This window comes from Pygocentrus nattereri, chromosome 21 (assembly GCF_015220715.1).
Source record: "Pygocentrus nattereri isolate fPygNat1 chromosome 21, fPygNat1.pri, whole genome shotgun sequence".
NCBI lineage: Eukaryota > Metazoa > Chordata > Actinopteri > Characiformes > Serrasalmidae > Pygocentrus > Pygocentrus nattereri.
Genome location: NC_051231.1, coordinates 30,001,334 through 30,020,922, shown reverse-complemented (window position 1 = coordinate 30,020,922; position 19,589 = coordinate 30,001,334). Strand labels below are relative to the sequence as shown.

Below are 19,589 nucleotides of genomic sequence, written 5' to 3'. Positions count from 1 at the left end.
AGCACAGTGTATGACTTCCAGCAGGGCAGCCCACCTCTAAACCTCTGGCATTATAGCAGTGACAGGGACATAAATCACTGACTGTAGCTTTAAGCATGAGTGCATTAGGGATAATAAAGCAACTGTTGGTATAGCACAGCCCCGAGTCTGTACTCATTAGCTCTGTAAACTCCTGTCAACTCGGCCTACGTCTCTCATCTGGCTTCTCCGCCCTCTAATGATCTCTCTGTCACGTCTCTTTCCACTTCTTTGAAGTGATGAGAGTCACAAGCTACATTCAAAGTCAAAAGGCATATTAGGTGCTTCGTTTTGAATTTCACACAAATGCTTGACCCTTCACCTTAACCGACTCTGACCTTTGGTGTGCAGTGATGCACTTGCCTGTGAGTGACACGTGAGCTCAGACACGTGAAGGATCTCACTGAGCACGCTCGGGACGATGTGCAGGAGTACAGTGATGAGTGAGATAATGGGTTATTAGGTGCGCCATGCCTGTGATCTCCTACAGGAACTTGGCCTGGATTCTGTGACCCTTTGACCTAAGAGTGTGGGGATTCAGGACCCTGAGGGTCGGCGAGGATCGGCCTCCGGAGCAGATTTGTGGAGGAGAAGGCAGGGCAGGGAGGAAAATTGATGGAGAAAGTATTCCATTATGTTTCCATGTTAACCATTATTACTGCCATTAAAGTCATTATCATTCATCCTAATGTCAGAACATAAATGCCACTTTCAAAGGTTTTCAGATGTCAAGTCTGCATGTCTCACATGCTTTCCAGAGAATAACAGCCACAGAGGGACTGGAATCTAATTGCATTGCAGGAGGGAAAATAGAAGTAGCCAATCAGATCACAGGTTGGGGAAGTTCGACAAGCCAGTCAGACTGCCGGATGGGGAGGTTCAACAAGCCAATCAGATTGCAGGAAGACAAATTAAAGTAGCCACCTAATCTGCATTAGGACAAACTGAACTAGTCAGTCAGATCACAGCACAGCAAACTCAGCACCGGAGGGATGTTAAAACTAGCCAATCAAATCACAGGCAGTAAAGTTCAACTAATGTTCAGATCACTGTGCTATCCAATCATAGCGCAAAAGTGAATGTTCTGCTAGCCAATCAGATTGCAAGAGCAAAAATTCAAGTAGCCTGTTAGTTTGCAGGAGGGAAAATGTAACTAGCCAATCAGATCACAGCACGGAAAGCTCAGCACAGGAGTGATGGTTTAACTAGTTAATCAAATCCCAGGAAGTAAATTGATAGGGCCACGCTAATTCATTTCGCTGACTTGATGACAACTCCATCTTTTCTAGAAAGTGGACTCCAAGGGCTCCCAAGTCCTGCAACTGTCTAAACGTGGCCCTATCAAAAGGAGAACGTGAGTTTGATCCCTGGTGATGCTACAGCCGTCCGTAGCCGGGAGTCCAAGAGAGCACAACTGGCCTCGCTCTCTCTGGGTGGGTAGGATGGCCCCCCTTCTCCTCCCATCACTCAACGCGAGGCATCTGTTAGCTGATGTAGCAGACATGGCGGTTGACGCTTTCCTCCAAGTGCGTTTGGCTGTCTCGTGACATTGCGTGACAATCATGCCTTCTTTGGGCTAAATGAACAACACTTCAGCTACCCCTACAAACCTTTGGGTTGTCAATACCATCCTGAACCCCCCTCCTTTGGAAATGATAACTGTTCTTGAACCCCCCTCCTTTGGGCATGGTACTGTCCTGAGCCCCCTCTTTTGGGAATTGCAACTGTACTGAAGCCCCCCTAATTTGGGAATGATACTGTCCTGAACACCCCTCCTTTGGGAATTTTAACTGTCCCGAATCCCCCTCCTTGGGAATGACAACTGTCTTGAATCCCCCTCCTTTGGCAATAACTATCCTGAATCCACCTTATTTGGGAATGATAACTATCCTGAACTCCCCTCTTTTGGGAATGATAACTATCCTGAACTCCCTGCATTTGGCAATGATAACTATCCTGAACCCACCTTATTTGGGAATGATAACTATCCTGAACTCCCCTCATTTTGGAATGATAACTATCCTGAACTCCCCTCATTTGGGAATGATACTGTCCAGAACACCCCTCCTTTGGGAATTTAAACTGTCTTGAATCCCCTCCTTTGGGAATGATAACTGTCCTGAACACCCCTCCTTTGGGAATGATAACTATCCTGAACCCCCCTCATTTGGGAAGGATAACTATCCTGAACCCCCCAAATTTAGGAATGATAACTATCCTGAACACCCCTCCTTTGGGAATGGTACTGCCCTAACGACCGTTGCCGCGTCCCATAGTTACCGCTTGGACGCGGAGATTTCAGAAAGACAGTAAAGTTCATACCAGGCTCGGCTAACCACTTTATTTACAGCTGAACAGAGGTAGGCTTTCAGTCCGCTCGAAAATAAAAGGTTTTTCCATGTCATATTTATGATTGTGACTTTCAAAAAATATTCAGGTTAATTAATTTAGCGTTATTGTATCGTATTATTCAGCGTTCAGCTGTAGTTACGTTACCGTTTGGCTAACGTGCTAACTTAGTGTTCCCTTTGACGAGCGAAGCTTATTCGCCGGCTTCTTGTTCAGGTGTTCCCGTTCCACCTTAAATGGTACAGCAGTTTTACATACTGGCGCCTCAAAATTCGAGCAAGAAGCAAGAAGCTGGCGAGTAGGAAGCCAACTTCAGCATATTTTACTCCCAGACGTTTAGCTACATTGACTAAAGTCGTGCTAACTGGCTGAGAGGCTCGCTAGCAGTGCCAGGCTGTCTGACAGGCTTGCTGTTTGTACTATGAGACGATGGAGGCGAGACAGGGGCACCAAAGCTATGCCAGAGAAGCTGGTGTGTTCTTGCCCCACCCGCCCGGTAACGTCAGACCGACCCCGCCGCTGAGCCGCAGGAACAAACGGCCCCCCGTGAGGAAATGTCCCACCCTAGAGCAGAAGGGCTTCTACTCAGAGCTTCTCAGCTCAGCAGCCAAACCACATGTGCAGGTAAAAGAGGAGAAAAACGTCCACAAACTCCAGCTGCCTCATCTTTCCCTCATACCTCAGCCTTTTTTCTGTCTCCTCTTTCTCTCTCAATCACCTGCACATCAAAGGGCAAGTCCACCAACTTTTTAAATTTTCTGTTTAATTGAATGGCTCAAGGGGAATTCCACCAGGTTTTGCGTTATGACACTGATCCATAGTAAATCATTCCGAGTGGTTTGATGTGAATCAGTTCATTGTACAGACTCCGATTTCTTTACAGTGATGGAATGTCTACAGCACAAATATAGGCATTTCATTTACCATCCAAAGCACTAGTGAACCGTCATGTGTCTTCTGAGTTTTTATGTGTAATGGTGATGACGGTGTAAAATCTGGAGATAGATAAGTTTGAAAAATACGTTTTCTTTGGGAACTATTTTGCCTCACAACACCCTGCATGTACACCTCTGCCATGAGTGGATTCAATTAAATGGATTGAGGAAACTTTTTAGGGCAGAACTTTATTACAAAACTGTTGAAAATCAAGCCTCGGCCCAGAAGGATAAACAGCTTGGAAAATGTGTGTGTGTTGAAAAATCTGTGTCTTCTGCATCAGGCAGTGTTTTCATAATTGTTTCATGCAATAACTTTCTCTGATGGAGCTTTTAGAGGTGGACGTCTGGTTCCTATCACCACCACTGTGAACAATTCTGACTCGGTAAGTTTCCCACACCAAACCACTCTGAATGACTTTGTTTCTGTTCCCCTTTAAGAATAAGTGACCCTTATTTGTCCCACAACGGGGAAATTTCAGCTCTGCATTTAACCCATCCGTGAAGTGAAACACCACATACACACACACTAGGGGGCAGTGACCACACTTGCCCAGAGCGGTGGGCAGCCCAATCCACAGTGACTGGGGAGCATTTGGGGGTTAGGTGTCTTGCTCAAGGGCACCACAGTGATGTTGGCTCTGGGGATCGAACTGGCGACCTTCCGGTCACGAGGCTGGTTCCCTAACTGCCCCAAGATGTAAAAGAGTTTACTGCTTTTAAAAGCCTGGATTACACAAAATGGTTATAAATATGCTGCCTGATGTCTGAGACATTGTTTTGCAGTAGTTTTAAAATACAGGTTTTATTTTAAATATATAATTGTTATTAGTGTCATTATTATAATTTGTACTTTATAATAAAACTGATCTGATTCGAGGCTTGCTTGTCTTTTATGCCGTTGCATATGTAAAGCACTTTGAATGACCTCAGTTTACAAAAGGTGCTTTACACATAAACCTGCCTGAAATCTGGGTCTACAGTGAACCATTTCACATCAAACTCTGCATGTCTTTGTTTACATCTCAGCCACTGAAACTGTGGCAGATATCCGGAAAGAATGGTGGAATTTCCCTTTAACTAAACCTTAATCTATGTTCCTTGCCTAGAAATCCTGATGACTTACAGTTTCTTGTCTGTAGTCCTGCACACAGGGACCAGACACTGAGCAGAGTTTGCTGTGCCAGGCTGGCTATGATTCACACACCCCTAAAGGTAAAACTGTTCAGGTTTTCATTCTGTATGCAGAGAGGTAGCATATTAAATGCCAGTTTCAGGCCAGGATTCCCCTTCAAATCACCCATACAGCTTAACATCTATGTTGGCCCAAATTAGTCAAGCATCTGTGCGTGAGTGATGTTCTGGTTTTAATTATGCTCATTTGATATTATAATAATTAAAAATGTTAATTTAAAAAAAACATACATAATAATTTAGATTGTTAATGAATTTTAAGTTTCAGTTTCCGGGATTGCAGGTAAATTACAGTAAAATGGATACAGTTTTGGAGAGAGCCCATTTCAGTCAGTCATGGTTTTTCTTTTTTTTTCTTTACCCCAGCAAGCACTTTTCAGACACCCGCTGACCTGTTCAGCATCATTGAGAAGGACAAGCATGGGCCAACCACTCAGATCCTGCAGCAGTCGGACTTCTCCTCAGGAGGCTTCATGGCTAAAGTACAGTTACCCTACAGTTGCTCACCTGGCCAGCAGCCACGCAACATTGAGATCGAGAGGTGAGAAAAAGGAGCAAACAATGGGTGATTATGGATGAAGTGCAGATCTCTCCAACAACCATTTGATTCTAAATGTTTTATTTGGGGAGTTTGCATGTTCTCCCTGTATCTGCGTGGGTTTCCTCCGGGTTCTCCGGTTTCCTGCCTACAGTCCAAAGACATGCAGTCGGGTCAGTTGGACATGCTACATCGCCCCTAGCTGTGAGTGTGTGAGTGAATGTGTCTGTCTGTCTGTCTGCCCTGCGATGGACTGCCGACCTGATGACAGCTGGGATAGACTCCAGCACCTCCCGCGACCAAGAAGGAGAAGCGGCTTAGAAGATGGGAGCTCTGAGGGAGCGTTTCTTCACACGTCTGGTTCCTATCACCACCACTGTGAACAATTCTGACTATAAATTTGTCTTGAATGGAACATTTCACATCAAACCACTCTGGCTGACTTTGTTTGAATCTTAACAGTTTAATCATGAAGAAAGTTTCAAAAATTAGTGTGATTCCCCTTTAAGTCACCGTTTTGTATATAAAAATTTATTTCAGTAATCGTTGTTTTTTCCTTGTGCACTAAGGGTGATGTGCTATGTTACTGAATTTCCAGACGGCGGCGGGAATATCTAAAATTAGACATCACTCAGCTCCTGGCTGAGCTTGGTATCGACTCCAGCCAGCTGGTATCCAGGGAACTGAGCTCGGAGGATCACCCAGAGAACTCCTGTCCACCTGTGGCTAAGAAACCTTGCCCACCAGTTTCTAACTACCTTCCTCTGGAGGTGAGATCTACCACTGTAGACACTGTAGTAGATAGCTTATTATGCATGTCCAAGCATGAGGCAGGCTGTCTTTTTTTAGCCATTAATGCCTTTCCACAGTAGTATAAAATGCAGTCTGTCTTTTTGGGACGTTTAGGTGACTTAAGCAGTATATTTTTTTATAGTAACAGTAACAATGAAGGAATATATTTACATTTAAATGTGTATAAATATACTACTGTGCTTTTTTTGTAGATATTTGACAATGAGGAGTTTGACTGCCGGACACCAGAGGACTGGCTGGCTTTGGGCTTTGAGCCAGGGTCAAAAGACCGCAAACCCGTCCCAGCCAAGGCCCTTCTACCAAGCAGTGACTTCATCTTACCTGGTATAAAGCTTTCTAAAACCCCGAGAATATACCAAGAACAACTGTAGTACCATTATACTGACATACAGCATAAAGCTGCATCTATGTAGTTTTAACAATGTATAGAAGTAGAACTCTCTTTCTATCACCTGAGATAGCTCAAGGAGCTCTGCTTCTCATTCGCTTTTCTTTTTTGATTGTTCTAATGTAGAGGAGGAGAAGAGTTTGGCTCCAGAGTATTCGTGGCAGTCTGTGGGGGTCCTGGACTACTGCCCAGAGAAGAAGCAGTACCTGGTGCAAAAGGCAGATCCACATGGTCAGATCAGAGACAGTAAGGGCAAACATGTGATTGGAGCACCGAATAACAAAGGAAAGTGTCAGAGTGCAAATGAATATTTCATTATGCACAATGTGTACAAAATGTGTGCAACTGTCTCAAACGTCTCCATCTACTCATCCTCTAGGTCCACCAATAGCTGGTCAGTTTTGGGTTTGGCGGGTCAGGCTGATGTTTTTGGCTGAGGACCCACGCCTCTTTGCTCAGAGGGTCCAGTTTGCCTGCAGCTTTAGGAGAACCACAGAGGCCCTGCTGCTATACCATCTCTCTGTGGACTGCATGCCATCATGGAGTGGGACACCTACCATGCCGCCCAAAAGCCTCCAGCACATCAAAGCCCTCGCCCTCAGCACGCCAGGCCTCAGACTTCCACGGTACCAGACATGGATATAGAAGAAATAGAGCTAATAAATGGCCTTTTCACAGTAGCCATGAAGTGCAGTTTATACCTGTTTTGGAGGTCCCTAATTTTTCACTATGCATTTTGTCAAAAGTCAAAAAGTCAAAAGTAACAGGACACCGTTTTATTTTATTTTATTTTTTATGCTGTCATAAGCCTCCACGATGTGGTGCTAAAGGTGGTGTTTGTTGTGGATTTTCTCAGCATACACAATTTGTTTGAGTTGACCCCAGATATAAAAGTTGATAATAAAATAAATAAAAATAAAATAAATAAAGTAAAATAAAACGGTGTCCTGTGACTTTTGACTCACCCTGTATTTTAATGAATTTTTATTAGCATTCATGTCAACATTTATACGTCTTTTATTGTGGCAGCTGTGCTTGATTTTTTGATATGAAGAAAGCTGCATTTGTCTGTTTTATCTCTGCATGGCCGTTTTTGTGGAGAGGTGTGAATCATTTTCACAGGAGTGGGTTCTCACCCATCTCCTTTCACGTTAGCAGTTACACATTTCCACCAGAGAGGTCTCCAAATCCTCAGATATTACATAGTGTAGCTTAAAGAAACACAAGCAAATAAAACATTGGCACATTTCATTAAATAACACCGCAAATTATTATAATAATTATATATATATATATATATATAAAATTGAATACATGCAAAAGGAAAATGCCAGGAAAAACCTTAATCACTGTAAATCAGTGCAGCTTTTAACAGTTAACAGATATTATCAGTGTGATGTGGTTCCCTCTGTGTGTGTGTGTGTGTGTGTGTGTGTGTGTGTGCGTATTTAAAACCAGACTGCAGGAGTGTGTGAAACGTCTGGAGGAGGAGGTTCATCTTGAATACATTCGCACTATGAACCGAATCAGCTTCGACAGGCTCGTACAGGACAACCCTGAGGAGTTCTCCTACATCACTGTGCCTCAGGAAGAACCAGAGAGAGTTCCCCTCAAAGGTATGATAGGTAGTAAGTATGGGAACAGCATAAAGAACATACAGTACTAACAAATCTAAATTTGCAGTTGAGATTATTCAAATCATGAGAAGCAGGAAATGCAATCAATTCCTAAGACTGAACTTTGGAGAAGTGGAAAAATATCCCTGCAGAAGTCTTCAGAAAAGAATGGAAGTTGTGGTAAAGACAAAGGATGACACATCGAACACCCAAAACACTCATGTCATATTTATTTGTTGAGGGCTCTGTGTAATTTTCTGGTAAATATGTTTATTGTTTTGTTATCCTGATGTTAAAACTGAATAACCTAATGGCCATTTTGGTTGGAAATTAAATAAAAGAGAGGTGGTCTCTGACTTTTGCACAGTACAATACTGTACAGTATGGAATACTACCTTTCATATATTTAGAATCCCTTGTCATATTAACACGTTTAAGTATTTTATATATAACAATAACTTATACACTGCAGATTTAAATACTGTTATTGTAAACTTAACACCCAAAATATATTTTGTTATTCAGTCATTTAAGGTCACTTGCAATAATAAGAAGTCACTAATGATAAATAAAATACTGTAATTGTCAAATTATCTGTATTGAGATTGGATCACCCCTTTTGAAATACAAAGCATTCTGGATATTCGTTTTATTAGAACTTAATTCTCGATGTTATGCAGCTTTCTCAGTCATTTAAAGCTCTGCTGCTTGTTCTAGAGATATCAAAAATGTTTATTCATTTATAGTGTCCTACAAATTATTTGTGTAGGACTGTGGTCACTTTATACATCTAACCAACGCAACCAGATCAGCTTCATATTATTGAAAACATTGATTCCAAGCTTTTAAAGTCTTATTCCAAACTTTTGAATGGTAGTGTACTTGTACATGTGTCGCCCACTGAGAACCCATGGCTGGTATACGCTCTCTAACCCCAGGTTCGGTGGCTGTTCCAGACTACCTGTTTGAAAAGAACCGTGCTGCTTTTGCCTTTAACTCCCTGCTCACCAAGCCGGAGGTCATCTCTGCTCTGTCCAAAGTCAGAGCAGAGTGCGACAGAGTGGCTTCGATGAGCCTCTTTCATGTCACCTTCACCAAACCCCTACGCCTGGAGGAGTTTGAGCTGGCACAGTCACAGACCCACACACAGGTAATGTGCTGGCAGCTTATTATTGCTTATACAAATGGACAGAGTCTGGACAATTGGACAGAGTGCTGACAGCATGGACAGAAGTTAGACTTCAGGATAACTGCTACTATTATTTGTATTATTTTTAGCAACGTTACAGACTCTTTTTATAGTCGAGTTTTATAGATAACAGTATGAGCAAGACTATTTGACATTACTTAACTCCTGAAATTGAAATGGTGTATTATTGCTGTCTAGCTCATGGGCAGTTTTGATCCTGGCTCGGTTTACCTTTCTGCTGAGGTAAATAAATAGTAGGCTTGGAATTAGGAGCCAATTCTAACCTAACAACATGAATCTACCTAGACCAAACCTGCCTTATGTCAACAGTCTGGTGGAGCTGGTGGAGGTGGTGTAAGGGTGTGGGGAATGTTCTTCTGGCACACTTTGGGATCGTTAGTACCAAACAATCTTCACTTGAAAAGCATAGCCTAATTGAGTGCTGTTGCCGACCATGTGATGACCACCATCCATTCGTGGGCAAAATTTATCATCTTCTAACGGCCACGTCCAGCATGGTAACGCACCAAATGACAAAGCAAAAGCCGTCCAAATTGTTTTCATGGACATGACAATAAGTTTGGTATTTTTAAGTGGGCGTCATAATTATCAGAATCCAATAGAACACCTCAGGGATTTGGTAGAACTGAAGTGCACCTGAATGTTTCCAACATCATGGGTAATCCACGCCATTAAGAATAGCTTCTTCCCACACAACTGAATGTAAAACACATGCTGTGCTCTGAGCTTATAGCCTTCCACTAACTGCTCTATTGGTGATTCTTCTTTCTCTCCCTCCTTCCACAGGTGCAGCTCTTCCTGAAGGACTCTTGGGTAACGACTCTGTGTAACGGGATCTGCTCCAGTCTGAGGGATGTCGGGGCCGGCTGGTTTTGCCTGAAAGAGTCTCGCTGGGAGGTGTACCATATGTCCAAGATGTGCCGTCTGATGGCATCAATACGCTACAGCCTACAAGACTCGCTACGTTTCCTTGTGCAGGACTCACTGGCCAGCCTGGCTCAGCTGCTGCTGGACGCCTGCCACAATGTGCTACACTGCCCCTCTGACCTCACCTGGGGCTCCAACCTCATCAACAGCCCATACAAGTCAGTCAAATTTCAGAGGAGAGCAGAAAACTGCTTCTCAAGCTGTGTTCACTCTACATAAAGTGTCAGAAATCACTTTTTTGCCTGAATATGACCCCAGTCTTGTTTTTTAAGAGCTGGGGAAACACCAAAATCTTTACCAAACGCTTTACATTAAATGTGAGTTTATATAATGACTGGTTTACAGGCCAAAGAAGAACCCGCTGTTCCTGGTGGACCTGGTGCTCGATCAGACTGGAGTACATTATAGCACCCCGCTGGAGAGCTTTGAGATGTCCATTGTTAACCTTCTGGACAAAGGGATCCTGTGCACTCATAACATCCCTCAGCTGGACAAGGTTAAATAGACCTAATCACATTAACTGCTGCCCTGTCAACTTTATATTTATATGGTAACATAATAAAAATCTACAGTATTGGTGTCTGTCTTGAGGGATCTGACCATAAGTGGACAGTGAGCTATAAAGCTGTTAACATCTGGCATTTCCATGCATCTCAAATGAGTCTCCAGTGACCACTCATGGTTGGATTTTGCTGTTGGAAGAAGGGTACTGCCCACATTTTACTAGATCACATAGATAGCTTATACAACTTAAATAAAACACAGGGATGCAGGTTGGGATGCTTTAGCGTTCACATAATAATTGTAACGTGGTCAAAGCAGAACCAGACTGAAGTTGATGTAGGCATCATAAAGCAAAATAGTCCCCAAAGAAACAGCATTAAATATAAAATAGTCCCCAAAAAACATTACATATGAAAACTTTAGATAGGTTTTAGATAATACAACCCCAATTCCAATTAAGTTGGGACGTTGTGTAAAACATAAATAAAAACAGAATTCGATGATTTGCAAATCCTTTTCAACCTATAATCAATTGAATACACTACAAAGACAACATATTTAATGTTCAAACGGATAAACTTTATTGTTTTACATCAAGCAAGAATGGAAAAGAATTCCACCTACAAAGCTTCAACAATCAGTGTCCTCAGTTCCCAAACGCTTAGTGAGTGTTGTTAAAAGGAAAGGTGATGTAACACAGTGGTAAACACGCCCCTGTCCCAACTTCTTTGGAACATGTTGCAGGCATAAAATTCAAAATGAGTGAATATTTGCAAAAAACAATAAAGTTTATCCGTTTGAACATTAAATATCTCGTCTTTGTAGTGTATTCAGTTGAATATAGGTTGAAAAGGATTTGCAAATCATCATATTGTTTTTATTTATGTTTTACACAATGTCCCAACTTCATTGGAATTGGGGTTGTAACTAAAAAACTTGTGTTGCAGACATTGTGATCCTTGGTTCCTATCATCGCCACTGTTTCTCTACAATGAGCCATTTCACATCAAATCACTTTGAATGATTTTGTTTACATCTCAACCACTGAATTATTGTAATATTGTTGATCATTGTTATATTAATGGTGGAATTCCCCTTTAAGAGCGGTCCAACGACTTTCTATTCTTCCCATTATATCAAAAACCTGACTGCAAAAGGCTTGAGGGTTCCTACTAGTGAGTCCCCAATGAATGGAGCTAAAAAATGTAATTAAATGTTTTTCAGGTTTTGTGCAAGAGGACACTAGTGAGTGCTGTTTGTTTGGCAGGCTGCTTATTGTTTGGCTGCCCATTGGAGTGGTTTTCACTCACTAACAGAAATACTATGTGATGTTCTGTGTTCATTGGTCTGTATAAAAAGCATTAATCAATTACAAATTAAAACAGTTCAGAATGATTCAGTCTCTCACTTCCGCTATCTCGACATGTCTGTGTCTCTTTCTCTATCAGTTTGTTATGAAGAATTTGTTCATCAGTGGCGTTCCTCTGCTGGAGTCGGTGGGTCTGTATGAGCCGGCAGTGAGAGAGCTGAGAGAGAGAGTGAGTCTCGCCCTGCACCAGGCTACCATTCCTCTCCGAGCCTACGCCCGAGAATACGAATGCCACCTCGAGCTGCACAACTCTGACATCAGCACCTTTCTGATGTACACTTGCCTAAATATCTCTTTTATTTTACATTGTAGCAGCATTTTAAAGGATGCATATCACCTGAAACTGAATTTTACTTGCTTTTTTTACTTCTTTTTACTTTCTTCAGGCCCCTAGTGAGCCCTTTAATCAAAAACATTTAAAGGGCCCATCTCCTACTTTTTTTCTTGCCTTTTATAGTTTTCCTTGAGGTCCACTTATAAAGTTTAAGTGGTTTTGTGTACCAAAATCTGCCATAATTCATTTTACATGACAATTTCCAACCTTAGAAGCAGACTGTTTTTTGTTACTGTGGCTTTGGGACTAATATATGTAAATGAGCTCAGTTGTGACTGGCTGTCCTATATTTTGGCTTAGTCAAAAAGGACACTGGGCTGAAACACTCCTTATAACTTCAGCAAGAAAGGGCCAAGGCTAAATTGCTGTAGGCCATATGGGTATATGTAATGAAGTGATACATGAACGTGAATTGGTTTTTATGATCTCACAAAAACCATTAATTAAAAAAAGTTGTTGTGCAGGTTAATTTGCATGGAACTCATGACATGGGGAGTGTATGGTACACTCTGAAACTATACAAGCTCTTTAAACGTTGCTTCTGGGAACTAAGCAAAGTTAACAGGTTGTCCTGTGCAGATTAGTGCTCTCTGAATGAGGCGCATTATAGAGGAACCAATTAGAACGGAAGTAATTTACATGTGTCACTTTTAAAGGCACAGTAACAAATAATCTGTTTAATTCTGCTAGATTGAGAGGTTGAAACATCATGTGAAAAATGAATTTTTGGGACATAAACTCACATAAAAGTGAAATTTTAGGGAAAATAGATACTAGAAAAATGTAGAATATGCCTTGTTAAGCTCTCTCTTGTGCTGCATTCTTAAAAATGATGGTTCTTTAAGGGTTATTTAGTAAAGAAAAAGGTTCTACATAGAACCATGAATATTTAGAGAACCCTTTGCATGAATAAATGTTTTTTTGGGTTGCTAAAGGGATCTTCAGACTGATAAAGAATGTACTGTAGATGGTTCTTTTTAAAAAATGGGCTCTATATAACACCGAAAAGTGTACTTCTATTGTTACGATGTTATGCCTGTAACAGTAGAACTTATTTGGTGCTCTTTCAAAAATGTTCCATATAGAACCGTATAAGGCACATTCTCCATCAATCAGAAGAACTTTTAAGTATGCAGAAAGTTCTTTAAGGGGTTATGGTTCTATACAGAACCATTTTCTTTACTAAGGAACCCTTGAAGAACCATCTTTTTTGTGTACTGTTATGAGCGTTACTACATTGGCACCATTGTCTTTGTGATTCTCCAGGCATCACAGTGAGGAAAACACCACCCCTGTGGAAGTGAAGCGGGAGGTGGAGAGGCACCTGAAGGAGAAAGAGATTTTGGATCAGTCTCTCCCCTCATCCATCGTCATCGGGCCCTTCATGGTCAGCGTAGAGGCCGTGCGACAGAGCCTGTCCAAGAAACGCCGCGCCTTGGCCAACGCCGTGCTGGACCGCCTCGCTCTGAAGCTCCGCAAGCAAGTGGAGGAGGTAAGTCACTCCAGTAAAGTGACTACTGCACAGTTTAACCCTTAGATGTCGCAGTTTCTGCATGATAAATGTATTGATGATAGCTGTTGCTGATTGTTTTGGCATAACTGGACAACTAATGCATTAATCAGAATGTTGGCTGTTTTATCAGACATTTGAAATTGTGGACCTACTTATAGAACTCCTGTGTGTTTCAGGCGTGTGAGGAGTGTAAAGCCATCAGCAGGAAGCTGTACGAGAAGCCTAACAGCATTGAGGAGCTGACAGAGCAGAGGGAGTGGATGAAGCAGATCCCAGATCAGCTAAAGGCTCAGGAAGTAAAATACCATTCCACAAAGTCCAGATGTTTTCTTTAATCTCAGGACAACAGCAGCATTTAAAGGGGAACTCTACAGATTTTTTACATTTCTGAATAATTCACTTGGAAATGTGATGTCATTCAGAGTGGTTTGGTGTGAAATGGTTCATTTTAGATGAACTTACAGACTCAGATTTCTTTACATTGAATGTGATAGGAACCAGGAGTACAACAATGTCTGCAGCCATTTTATTAACTATCTAGAACCACCACTGGACCTACAGGTGTCATTGAGTTTTTTCAGGATATGTTGATGATGGAACAGTAGTCTTAAATCTGAGAAGATAAGCTTTTGGGGACGGTTTTTGAATGGATTACAATAAAGTGATTAAAATGAAAACACTTTAAGCCAAAACCTTATTACAAAATGATCATAAAACAATGTGTCAGACACCAGGAAGCATATATCTGACTATTTCATGTTCTGTGATGGAGAGGCAATAAACTCTTCAGACATCTGGTTCCTATCTCCACCACTGTGAACCATCCTGACTCGGCAAAGTTCTCTGGAACAGAGCGTTTCACACCAGATCAATCTGAATTACTTTGTCTCTGTCATTTAATTATTTAGCATTTCGTGTTTAGTTCCCCTTCAAGTTACTCTTTTCATTACTTGATGTCATACCCCAAGTATGTAAGCAATAACTGTGAAAAAATATTTGATGGTTTTTGTCTTTTAATGCCAGTTTGCTTTCCATAACATATTTCCTCCTCTCTTTCTCCCACTGCTGAACCACTTGGGCAGGAAGTTTTGGTCAAAGCCATGTCTGACTATGAGCTGATAGATGAGTTTTTCTACAATCTGTCCAATGAGGATTTCAATGCGAAGTAAGTTGAGCAGCATCTTTGTCTTAATTGAACCATCACCTGCTGCCAGGCCTGGAATACCCCTGCACAGTGGGACCTGGCTGATATGAACATTTTTTTGGCCCACACTGAGACCAATTTTAACAGGGCTGAAAATACTGATAATATTAGCCAGAGTAATCTTATATTTATACTTCAGATTTTATTTTTATATTCCAGTTTAAGAGTGATTATCTGCCAGATTAGTTATCCGTTGTCACTTATCAATTGTCAAACATTCAACTCGAAGAAACAGTAACAGCAGAAGTCCCATTCGGTCAAAGCGTGGACATTTTCAAAAAACAGGAATATAAACCTGAAGACTTAAACTATAATAAATCACAAAAACTTAAGTAAATATACCAAATTATGTATCTACAGCAAAGATTTGGGACTATTGATCACTAGAGTTTGATAGCAGCTTCCCAGCCCCAGTGCTAAACTACAGAAGTGCACGTACATTTGGTATATGTAGAAAACTATGTAGTATTGTGGGTGGATATTTGAATGATGAGTTACGTATGTTAGGCACTGCAGCGGCACAACTATCTAAGGTTTCTAATTTGTTCTGTCACCAGGAGGTGACGATGTACAAATCCCAGCAATGTTGAGACCTAAAAAGTGCTAATTATTGCCAATATTTTGGTCAATACCAAAAAAAAAACCGCTGGCCATCAATATCAGCCCATATTATCGGTTTGCTGATGTATCGGACAGGCCCTCCTGCACAATTGTATGTTTGTCTCACTGTAGCACACCTTGTTTGAGAGCCTGATAAAGGTATGTAAAGCCTGGCCTATCATAGCTCCTGCTGTTTGTCTAGCAGGTTTTTAAAGGTCCTAACTGGTCATAGCATAGATCTTTTCTTAAAAAGACAACAATAAACTGAAAACAAATAAAATAATAATACCTCAAACAAAGGTAGTCTGGTACTAGATCAGCCTGTGTGTATTAAATAATAATGTGTTTGTGTTGTGTGGAGGTGGACTGCGATGGCCTGGCCCCATAAGATCCTCACGCAGATGGAACATGTGCAAACGCAGCATGTGGAGGATGAGGAACGCTTCCACAAGATCCAGCTGGTCGACCAGAACAATTTCCAGGAGCGCTTGGAATCCTTACAGGTCAGAGTTTCTCTCAGGTCACCTGTGGTCATCCGCAGTCATGAGAGACAGTTTGTTGTAGTACATAAGATACATTCTGGGCAGCTTGGATATCCAAGGTAAAGTCTGATTTGACTAAAAAGAGAATTGGCACCTGTGTTTTGTTGTGTTGCTACACAAAGGCATTTGATTCAGCTCATCTGAATAATTATACCTATTATATATGTTCAGAAAAATGGACCGTGACAGATTTAATCATGATAATTATAACATATCCATGTATTGCTCAACCCTGACATTTGAATACTCGTCTTCAGCCCAACAGCCTCCTCTTCACCTAGTGGTGATGTGAGGTATGGCATCACATTCTTTGCTAAAGAGCCTCTGCGTGTGTTTGTGTTTCAGATGCTGGTCGCAGGCTTTGCTGCCTACACAGATTTCAATCGAGCACACGAGGTGGCGAACGAAGTGCGTCGTGTTGGAAAGCAGCTGAAGGAAGCTCAGGCGATGGCACAGGTTTACAACAACCGTGAACGCCTCTTCAGCATCCCTGTCACCAACGTATGTGTCTAATGCACATCCCACAACCAAACCAGTGTAGTGCATTACACATCAAATTCTATTACTATTCTCTCTCCTGTCTCAAAGAGAACTTTCATCAGTAGTCCAAACTATGTGTGTTTGTTAAAAGCCTGACCGATATATTGACCAGTAATTTGGCTCCAGGTTATTCTAATGCGCATGACAAATACTAAAGAACCAACTTAAGAAAATAAAAGGACTAAAATTGAATGCTTTCTTAATGTTTTTTGGTCATACATACAGTGATGACTTGTTAAATAATTGAAAATAAGCTTGGATGGTTTCTTTGATTTTAAATGGATTTTTTGTAATTGAAATTTTTGTAATTTTTCAGTTAAGCTACCAAATTATCATTACCACAACACAGTAATACGATTACTTTGTATTCGCTGAATTTAACATTTAAACAAAATCATAAATGGCCTGTGCAAAGTTCATTTCAAAATTAACAAAAGAAATGAAAGAACTAGAAATTAAGAAATGAAATATTAACATAATAACTTAGAAAATCAACAAAAATATGTAATTTGGCTCTGCAACAGATGCTCTTTCAGTCATTCAGACATTCAGACACCTAGTGTCTCTGATTTCCAAGCACATTTGAAACAACTTGAATTGATTTAGAAAATATTAAATAAAAATAAGCAATAAACAATTAGAATAACAACACCCACCAAAACAGAAGTAGGTGGTTTATTTTAAATTAAAAATCTTGGACTAACATACTGTATGACATCTATGGAATTATTTCTTTTTATTTCCCTTGTCCAGTATGAGCGTTTGCAGAAGCTTAGCCGAGACTTCCAGCCATTCAGGGACCTGTGGACAACCACCTCTGATTGGCTACGGTGGCACGAGAGTTGGATGAACGATCCATTGTCCACTATCGACCCAGAACAGCTGGAGCGTAACGTCAACGATGCCTATAAGACCATGCACAAGTGTGTCAAACTGTTCAAAGATATACCAGGTGAGTAAAACATCAACATAAGGCAATCAGTGGGGAAAAAGATGGTCATCTCGTTGTCACAGTGGTCATCTTGTCTTATTTCTGTTCTTCTCTCCACTCGAGAGTTATTATAGTTTTAAAATTTTAATTACAATTAAGTTTTTATATTTATTTCATTTTCTTTTTTTATTTTAAGTTTACTTCTGGCAACTTTTAAGCGCATTAATAGTTTTAACTTCTTAAGTTTTTAATTTCTGAAAAGTGAAAGTTTTAGTTTAGTTTTTTATTTACTTCTAGTTGTAGTTTTTAATACTGTGACAAACACTGTGATCGTGATTTTAAAACAACAGCAGACTGAGTTCAGTTCAGCCCCAGAGTTCCTTAAAGACCAAGATCCATTTCTAAACACTCAGAAGCTGAAAGAAACGTTTTTTTCTCAGCAATTCTGTTTCATTTTAGTTAGTTTTATAGTGGACATTATAGCTTTGATTTAGTTTCCCTGTTTTAGAAAACTGTCATTTTTATTTTTATTATTATTTAGTAGTTAGTTTGCTAGTTTTTGTTTTAGTAATAGTTTTAGTTGACTATAACCCCCTCCCAGCCTGTCAGGATGTGGCAGCCTACATCCGTGGTGTCATCGAGGATTTCCGTCCAAACATACCGCTGATCCAGGGCCTGCGGAACCCGGGCATGCGCAGCCGTCACTGGGCGCTGCTGTCCGAGTGCATCCACATGAACGTGAAGCCCAAAGCCAACCTCACGTTCTCCCGCTGCCTGGAGCTTGGCCTGCAGCAGCACGTGGATGAGATCGCCCACGTCGCTGAGGTGGCCAGCAAAGAGTACGCCATTGAGCAGGTGCGGCACATAATGGACAGGTTTTGGTGTGATCTACGTAGTGGACAGTGGAAAGGCTTACACCACTGTAATGTGTTACTGGCTGGTTGACCTGCTTTCTCTCTAAATTGGATCAAACTAGTTCAGAATGCAGCATCCCTGAGCTCCAACATATCTTTCTGATCTGTTGAAGCATTATAGCCCACCCAGACCACTTTGCTCAGCTGAGGCAGGCTTATTATAAACTCCTACGACAAATTTCTTGTATGGCTTCTGAACTCAAACCACTTGCTGTTGGAACAAAACCTCGTGTCTCCAAAATAGTAACTTTATAGGAGAAGGAAAAAACATATTTTACTTTTAATGTAAGTCAATGAAAACAGAATTTCTTTCCAAGTTATTTTGGCTTGTTTCTTTTAGTCCTTTCTTCATGAAACTTACACACAATGTAAAGGAAAACAGACGTTTCAAACAACAGAAATGGAGATACGAGGTTTTGTCCTGACAGCAGCAATATAGTATTAGGAATGCAAGCTCGATAGGTGTTTAAATCCAGAATAAAAACATATTTATTTAGACTATCTGTGGTATGCAAAAGTTTGGGTGCCCTGGTCAAATAACATTTGGCTGTTTTCACACTTTTCCACATTTTTTTGCTGAATATACCATATTAGACAAAAAATAAACATAAAATGTGGCCTGTGCAAAAAATTGCGTATTTAAGTTTGTTCCCTTTAGAGGATGTGCTAACTTGACAATATGTAAATTATCCAGGTGTGTTTAAACTTTTCCACGACTGTATATTGACCTAGATTAGAAATGATTTCACTTGTCTAAGGAAGTGATGAAATCCATAATGTTGAGAACAGTAGAAATGAAGCACTTCTGTCGGCGTATTTGTGATCAGGCTCTGGACAAGATGCAACACGAGTGGTCCTCGGTGATGTTTGAGGTGTTGCCGTATAAGGAGACGGGCACCTACATCCTGAAGAGTCCTGACGAGGCCTCCCAGTTGCTGGATGACCACATCGTGATGACTCAAAGCATGTCCTTTTCTCCATACAAGAAGCCATTTGAGGAAAGGATCAGTAGCTGGGAGAGCAAGCTGAGGATGACCCAGGTAGATGCTTCTATATCGAACTTTTTGAAAAGGTTTCTTTGTAGCACTTAAACTGTATAGAAGGGTTCTTCTTTTGCTGCAGTGTAAGGCTTGTTACAAGAGAAGAACCC

The 19,589-nt window shown here is 41.0% G+C and overlaps 1 protein-coding gene across 1 annotated transcript in view; it reads left to right on the top strand.

Moving 5' to 3' along the window:
• Window positions 1-2,315: 2,315 nt before the first annotated feature.
• Window positions 2,316-19,589, top strand: part of dnah1 (dynein, axonemal, heavy chain 1) — a 76,770-nt gene continuing 59,496 nt past the window's right edge. The window contains exons 1-20 of the mRNA XM_037532010.1: window positions 2,316-2,991; window positions 4,445-4,517; window positions 4,863-5,037; window positions 5,633-5,804; window positions 6,039-6,171; window positions 6,362-6,532; window positions 6,627-6,861; window positions 7,694-7,851; window positions 8,790-9,001; window positions 9,848-10,146; window positions 10,334-10,484; window positions 11,941-12,134; window positions 13,462-13,687; window positions 13,885-14,004; window positions 14,791-14,873; window positions 15,874-16,015; window positions 16,400-16,555; window positions 17,348-17,546; window positions 18,127-18,380; window positions 19,267-19,479. Coding sequence (XP_037387907.1) covers window positions 2,797-2,991; window positions 4,445-4,517; window positions 4,863-5,037; window positions 5,633-5,804; window positions 6,039-6,171; window positions 6,362-6,532; window positions 6,627-6,861; window positions 7,694-7,851; window positions 8,790-9,001; window positions 9,848-10,146; window positions 10,334-10,484; window positions 11,941-12,134; window positions 13,462-13,687; window positions 13,885-14,004; window positions 14,791-14,873; window positions 15,874-16,015; window positions 16,400-16,555; window positions 17,348-17,546; window positions 18,127-18,380; window positions 19,267-19,479 — 3,561 coding nt within the window. The 5' untranslated portion in view covers window positions 2,316-2,796. The remainder of the gene's footprint in view (window positions 2,992-4,444; window positions 4,518-4,862; window positions 5,038-5,632; window positions 5,805-6,038; window positions 6,172-6,361; window positions 6,533-6,626; window positions 6,862-7,693; window positions 7,852-8,789; window positions 9,002-9,847; window positions 10,147-10,333; window positions 10,485-11,940; window positions 12,135-13,461; window positions 13,688-13,884; window positions 14,005-14,790; window positions 14,874-15,873; window positions 16,016-16,399; window positions 16,556-17,347; window positions 17,547-18,126; window positions 18,381-19,266; window positions 19,480-19,589) is intronic.